General features: G+C 35.5%; 1 protein-coding gene across 1 annotated transcript; it reads right to left on the bottom strand.

The window, feature by feature from the left end:
* Positions 1 to 1634: 1634 nt before the first annotated feature.
* Positions 1635 to 3073, bottom strand: LOC103512019. The gene is made up of 2 exons (XM_008476774.2): positions 2425 to 3073; positions 1635 to 2248 (listed from the first exon to the last, which is right to left on the bottom strand). The coding sequence occupies exon 2, from the start codon at positions 2246 to 2248 to the stop codon at positions 1787 to 1789; it is 462 nt and encodes a 153-aa protein (XP_008474996.1). The 5' UTR covers positions 2425 to 3073; the 3' UTR covers positions 1635 to 1786.
* Positions 3074 to 8135: the final 5062 nt, after the last annotated feature.

Below are 8135 nucleotides of genomic sequence, written 5' to 3'. Positions count from 1 at the left end.
AAACACGACAGGAAAGTTACTATACTTTCCGTGAGATAGGCAATGTACCTCTAAATCACGGTTTTGTTAGGATCTATTGGGGGTTTTAATAAAAATCCATCGTCTACGATCAATATTTGAACTCCTTCCATGTTCCAGGGGATTCCTTCCAGGATAGGGTAACAAATGGAAGCCTACTCGACTGTGGTTTATAGTGTGGTGTTTTATACACCACACTATAAACCATTTTATTTGAAATACCTTGTAACTCGTTGATATTCACCACGAGTAGAAGAGTTTCAATAAACAATAAACTTGTTGGTGTAATTAATGAAATTAAAAACAGAACAGGGAGCCCTACACAAGATAATATGAAAATTATTATTTCCAAATTTGAACAAGAAACGTTTGGGAAATCTAATGTAAATTTATGAAAGACTAACGTAATTGCATTACGGTGTAATCATTTTTTCGTGTAAATATTTCATAATTTCAGAGTGTTCTTAACCGCATTATTTTATTCCCCTTCTTTCACTTTGTGTATACTGGTTGCATCTTTCCCACATTATCTCATTTGAGAGAAAATTCAGTAATAAAGCTCTGATGGGTGTAATGCCTCCATTTTTCTTGACTTGTTACACTAGTAAGCTTCTTGTTATTTGAAATTATTATGTAAATATATATTTATTTTGTATAATCTTCTATCATAACAATATTTTGAAAAGATGTTCATTTATTTATTTTCGAGTTCTAGCCCTGAAAGATGAACAACCACCTACAACTACAATAATTTTTACTCTCTCGAGATGTTATCAAATCGAAATGCTACCTATTTATCAAAGGGAACTACAATAATTTTTACTCTCTCGAGATGTTATCAAATCGAAATGCTATTTATCAAAGGCACAAATCGAAATATATCTAAAGGTAAAACCCTGAATTTCTGCGAATTCTGCCATAAAATCGAAATGAAAATTGCTTCAAATGGGGAGATAGGTACGTGATATATCTCCTATTTTGTCTTAGCCCAAATCTCCATCGGAAGAATGGCTTTTTTTATCATCCTGAGGCTACAATTAAGCTTCTGATTGTTTCATGGAAATTTTTGAACACCAAGGGAACCTTGATGATGTAAAAGCCGCTAGGGTGTACGGATTAACCCTTATATAGCTACGTGCCTTTGATAAATCTTATTAATATCTTCTAATCCGATTTACTAATTTACTGCCTCAAGTCCAAAGTAAACACAAAAGTAATAAAAGCTACTCAATCGACCCCTCCTTCCATTTCCACTCCCACTTCTTGATTATGCCTTTAAGTTTTATGGCGGACAGTCCTTATCTTGTTTCCTCAATTATGATTTTAAATAAAGACTCGAGCTAATCTCTTTTACGAGGATAACTTTAGGGTTCTTGTTCTATCTAGGCTATCCTGTCCTAACTCTTCATTCTAATCTTGGCATATATTATATTGACAGAAATGTCCATCAGAATATTATGCTTCATTTTTCTACGGTCAATAAAGGTTGTCTCCATTTCTTCATTATTGCTTTAATACAAATTTTCATTAGTAAATTCGTTCGTATCAGTTTCTCCACTTCAAAACTTGAAATTGATCATCTCTTTTTACTTTCTATTTTCTATATTTAATACAAATTTTCATTAGTAAATTCGTTCGTATCAGTTTCTCCACTTCAAAACTTGAAATTGATCATCTCTTTTTACTTTCTATTGAAGAAAAAACAAAACTTATTGGTCAACCAACTTCTGATAGTTCTGATTGGTCAAGAGAGTAAATATTGCAAGATTCAAACCAAAATGTTATTAGACACATTATAACTCCCAATGGACAAATTTCCATTGATTGTATATTCTGGTAACATTTTTCCCAGGTCACTACCTGTCCTAGGGTTCAAACTGACCAACAGTGGATCCGTCAAGGTTTCATAGGTGTCGTTTATAAATTTGTCATCATTATCCATGATATTGTCTAAATCAACAATGTCATTATTATCAATCCAGGTGATATCATCGACTTCTTCCATTCTAATTCTTGGTTTTCTTGTGGGTTTCTTCGTTGGTCTCCATCTCCTGGTTGTTCTCCTTCTGTTGTGAGGGTGAGGTCTCCATCTTCTTCCAAAGAATAAATCTTCTACTAAAAAATATATACAACTACATAGAAGGCAGCAAAATGTCAGAAACCCGGGTAAAGCAGCTCCCAATCCTTCCATCCATTCATCAACATCATAGTCAGGTACACTATCATCCATGTTCTTTGACGTGAGAACAATTCATAGAAATTGATTTGAAGCAAAATCGGCATTTTCTATTAAGTAATTAAGCTATTTCCTACAGTCGACGACATATTATTTAAAGTTACTGAAATATCACTGCAATTGGCTGATCTAACTGATGTTCTGTGTGTAATATTATTATTCCAACCCATGTTCTTTGACGTGAGAACAATTCATAGAAATTGATTTGAAGCAAAATCGGCATTTTCTATTAAGTAATTAAGCTATTTCCTACAATCGACGACATATTATTTAAAGTTACTGAAATATCACTGCAATTGGCTGGTCTAACTGATGTTCTGTGTGTAATATTATTATTCCAAGTTGACAATTCTCCATGAAATGGGTATTCTGGTAGCAAGCTGTCGTTCCTCATATCAGTCTTTGCTTTCGTCACATTCGTTTCTACAAAATTGACCAACAAATATCCGGTGACAATTCCGTCTTTGTCAAACATGCTATTGCCTCGAACGGAAGAAGTATGATCATCAAACCATTTCTGTCTGGACCGTTTCTTATCCCTTCTCTTTCTCCGCCTAAATAAATTGAAGAAATTTGTGATTAAGCCCACTCCTATACAAACACAACAGCAACAACAAAAATAAATGAGTATGACAAGGCAACAAATGCCTTCCGCACAATCTCCAACACAATCTTCAACTGAATCCATTTGAACTTTGAAGTTTTATACCACGTTACACCAAAATTTTGGGGGTGTGTATAATTGAGAATTATGTTGAAAGGATAATAAAATTTAATCTGTGGCCATAATGGTCGACTTATCTTCTGTCTGAAGAATATTGGTTCTGCTTCTAATAAAGCTTTTCTTATTAATAACCAAGGCTAACCTATTTTTCGGTTAACAAAATGCCTGCAAACAAGCCCAATGCAAATACAGAGTATTGAGAGAAGATGCACTATAGCTTGAAGTGCATAGGTACTGTACACTGCTCTCATCTTATATTATTATCTGTTGACAAAGCACTTCATAATGGAGAACGAAATTCAGAGCTAGGTATATTAAGTATTTCAAGTGCTTTGCTTCAAGTTTCTTATCTTGGAAAATTCACCAAGCTCGCAGGAGGTACCTACATAGGTCACATTCTCAACAACCAATAATTCATGGCGAATTTTACACAGACGAAATTCAGAGCTAGGTATATTAAGTATTTCAAGTGCTTTGCTTCAAGTTTCTTATCTTGGAAAATTCACCAAGCTCGCAGGAGGTGCCTACATAGGTCACATTCTCAACAACCAATAATTCATGGCGAATTTTACACAATGTTCATTGAACGCTTTCATAAACACAGTTGGTTTTGATTTTACGAACCGTTCCTTGTTCTTTCCTTGACATAAAATTGCATTATTGCACTACAAAGACGGTATATTCGGCTATATGGCCTGTAAGAGTGGTACCAAGAATTGGCCAAAACGGTCAACACAACACACTGTTGATAAGACAAGGAAATAGGATGCACTAGCCCAGTTCTTCCGACTAGTTTTCACAGAAATTTTTACGGAAACCAGCTTGAAATATTGATAGTAGTTTTATTCAGATGCTGAAGTCACCCTATAAAACAAATGAGATACTACCTAGAACTTCAGCAGATCAGTATGTCAGTGCTCAGCGGAGAAGATGGGAAATAAGACAAAATGCCTGCGGTCTTTCAATCAGCAATCAGCATACATTACAATCTTGACAGGAAACACTGGAGGCTGATATGTGAATTAAGACTTTGTAGGGACTGGGGATGAGGGAGGCTTTTTCAATAAATTGTGTAGTCATCTTATTTCGTACAAAGCTGGATTCCTTAACTTGTTTTTGATCTCAAAATTCTCAAATCAATTCAAGGAGAAAATTGAAAGAGAAACGAGGAAAGATTACATCACCAATTCACCAGCAGCAGAATTCATTTGCCTCAAATACAAGATATAAATAAATAATAGAAATTTTTGAAGATCTACCACCAAATTTTTGTTTGAGATTTTTAGGAAAGATCGTCTTTTCTGAAGGATTGCATATTGCATTGGTTTAAAAATACCAGGGATTTTCGCGAATTAATTCAAAGCTGCACTAATTTTCCAAAGCACTGTACGAGTAGTCCAGTTCCTGGTACTTTATATCTTGCAACTTGCATGAGTTGCATGGTAATAATAATAATAATGAAATGAGCGACACAAGTAGGACTACAACAAGTGGAAACTCAACACTTTTATTATTCCACTCACCAGAAATTTATGTCGAAATTACTTTTTTCTACCTTAAAAAATCTGTCATTTTACTCCGTTTTCCCGCTCGATTCTCTCTCTCTACTTTTACGTTTTCGTCTTTGTTTTTGTTTGGAACAAAAGAAAATTTAATTAAAAATGTTCATATACTTGTACAGAGACGGAGTGAATCAAATTATTCCGTTATTAATTATAAAATAAAACTAAGAACGAAATTTAGAATAAAGGGTGCAGAGAGAGGAAAGGTAAATTGGTCTGGGGTAGAGGAGGTGGGAGGTAGGGGGTGAACATTGTATGTGGAGTTGTGGAGCAAAAATATGGGACAAGCGTATAAACATGGCACGAAGGAATTTTATAAATTTTGAAAAGGCGTTTTCTTGCCATGATATAATAATTTCGTTAGAAATCGAGGAGTGTGAGAATGGGTACACCGGTACAGCGGTATGCTACGTTATAATAGGTTGATATACCGTGGACTACTCGTATTGTAACCCTCAACATTTTGTTCCACACACACAACATAAAAGAAGCCATCGACGCAACAACTAATGAAGAATTGTATTTATACTTATGCAACTCTAGTTCGATAATAGCAACAAATACTAGGAAAAAGAAAAAATGGGAAACTTACAAAGATTAATGAAATATGGGAGAATATAAAGCAAAGAAATCAAAAGTTAAAAAGTACCTACAAATCAAAGTAAACAAAGGGGAAACAAGGAATCTGAAAGAAAAGAAGGGCGAAGAAATGAGAAAAGAAGGAAGATCAACTGAAACAAGAAGTAAACAAAGGGGAAACAAGGAATCGGAAAGAAAAGAAGGGCGAAGAAATGAGAAAAGAAGGAAGATGAATTGAAACAAAAGGAAATGGGAAAGGGAGAAAACGAGGAGGAACGAAGAAAAAAGAAAGAAGGAAATGGTAATAAAATAAATTGCGGCCAATAAATTTTCGCCTTACAATCCACTCCGAGAACGAACATTATCCCATCAGGATAAAATCCGCCCCGGGCGGGAATCGAACCCGCGGCCTAGCGCTTACAAGGCAGAAACACTACCAACTAAGCTAACTAGGCTGGCCCACTACACTTTTAAGCAAAATTTATACTTGAAGAATGTGGAGCACTAAACATAATAAAAACATAATACAGCCTCCCACGCCACAACTTTAAGTTAGGGTTCTTTCTTTGTGGCAAGTTTGATTGGCCTAATAAAGGCATAAAAAGATCGTATCCACAGCTATCCAGTTGTGGATAACACAGGTGGTCCAGTAACTTTTTGCTGTTCACTCGAGACCCCAGGAGTGTCAATATTCGTCCAGTGTGTCTGGACCGTTTCTTATCCCTTCTCTTTCTCCGCCTAAATAAATTGAAGAAATTTGTGATTAAGCCCACTCCTATACAAACACAACAGCAACAACAAAAATAAATGAGTATGACAAGGCAACAAATGCCTTCCGCACAATCTCCAACACAATCTTCAACTGAATCCATTTGAACTTTGAAGTTTTATACCACGTTACACCAAAATTTTGGGGGGGTGTATAATTGAGAATTATGTTGAAAGGATAATAAAATTTAATCTGTGGCCATAATGGTCGACTTATCTTCTGTCTGCAGGTGTTGCAAAAGACGTGCTAAAAGAAAGAACTCAGAAAGTTAGAAAAGTTAACCCTTTTCTTATCATAGTCGATAGCACAGGTGGTTCAGTAACTTTTTGCTGTTCACTCGAGACCCCAGGAGTGTCGATTCGTCCAGTAAATTCTTTGATTCGTTCACAATGAAATTGATTGAAAACATAATACTTATGTATTGCATAAAAGATAAACTGAAAACATCATTACAATCTGGAGAGCAGAATTTTATTAATATAATCATGTTCTGCTGATAATATAAATCTTTTTAATGAAGCAAATCTTCTCAATTGAGCGGAACGCATAAGATCAGTAGAACTGTTTCAGATTATAGTTTCACATCAAGAGTCACATGGTTAATGTCTCATTCAATATATTCATAGCCACAGTGCTCATATCCCAGAAAGCTAGACTTTTGGTAACAGTAATCAACAATTTTATTATTGAGAACAATACGTGCTGGAGAAACTTTTGATAACAGAATGGGGAAGTACGACTAGACTTGGGTAAAATGTTTCACCATTAGTAATACAGGTTCGTAAAGCCTCACTAATGAGGCTGATAATGGCATCATCAACACTGTCACAGCATGTAGTCTAGCATCTAGTGGGGGAATGAAGAAGCCACAAGTCCTCGTAATGAAGTTGGTTTTATTGAAAAACCCACAAGAAATTCATGTTTGAGTATTCCATAGCAGTAGTTCTCAAACCGAAAGGAAACCCTCAGAGTGGCATTAAATATTCAAGAGGGAAAATATGCTGTTGAAACATTCATGAGAATTCCACAGATATGTGTCACGAACACACAAGTAGATGCAACACTTGGGAGAAAATTGGAAACAGACTCAACAACCATCGGGAGAATAGAGATGGAGAGAATAAGATAGGACCAAGTTCAATAAATAAAGTAGTACCAGGAAAAGATTTAGACACCTATCCATCTAGCATATTCTATAAAAAGATTTCAAAGGAATCAAGAATAGTCTTTATGCAGAGAGAATATTGGGATTCCCATATATTATTGCCTTTCTGGATCTTCAAATTCCTACAAACACTCAGTATTTGCTATCAAGCTAATGTTAAATAATGATTCACTCAGTGTGTCCCTTCCCAAAGAAAGTCGTCACTCAGTCATGTCTACCATACCAAGACGAAACGACTCAGACAAGGTAATGGATTTTTCACATTTTTCCTTCCATGAGGCTCCCCTAGAAAATAACCAAACTGATGGATTGAACTTCCGCATCCGCTGGAGGGAAAATAAATCCCTGCAAGAAGAGTATGGTTTATTTTTTCCCCCATCATTTCGAAAGGAAAAAGGCAATTTATCCAATGTCGATCCAGACCTTGTTCTCTTCTCTTGTTTTCTTCCTTCCACCCACATTTCTCACTTCCTACTAAAAAAAATTTCCCTCGTTCTCTTTTTTTTACCATGAAACATTCAATTTCCACCTAATTCGTCTACCAATAATTGTATTTTCTAATCGAGTTACAACTTTTCTTCTTTTCACTTCTCTGAAGAACTTTAGTTCCACGAACATCTCTCGCGTTTAAAGAAGGTCTACAAATAGACTGGGTAATTTGATTTATCAGCGTACTACACACTTACTTGGGCAACGAATTTTCAGAGGGTTTTTAAAAAAAAATTACACAGGAACATCTGCGAAAATCCCACTACCTAACATAAAAGCTATCCTACACTGTTTCTAGTATTTCAGTGGGCTTTAGACTAGTCTAGGCCTTGCTCAGATAGACAAAATGCTCCTCAAGCAAATTACTTGGGCAACGAATTTTCAGAGGGTTTAAAAAAACATTACACAGGAACATCTGCGAAAATCCCACTACCTAACATAAAAGCTATCATACACTGTTTCTAGTATTTCAGTGGGCTTTAGACTAGTCTAGGCCTTGCTCAGATAGACAAAATGCTCCTCAAGCAACCCGACAGATCAACTAAATTTTATGTAAAATCTGTGCAATTAGGTCATTAAATCATTTAGTCATA

Source organism: Diaphorina citri, unplaced genomic scaffold (genome assembly GCF_000475195.1).
Source record: "Diaphorina citri unplaced genomic scaffold, Diaci psyllid genome assembly version 1.1 scaffold782, whole genome shotgun sequence".
Lineage (NCBI taxonomy): Eukaryota > Metazoa > Arthropoda > Insecta > Hemiptera > Psyllidae > Diaphorina > Diaphorina citri.
This window is presented reverse-complemented; position numbering and strand designations above follow the sequence as displayed.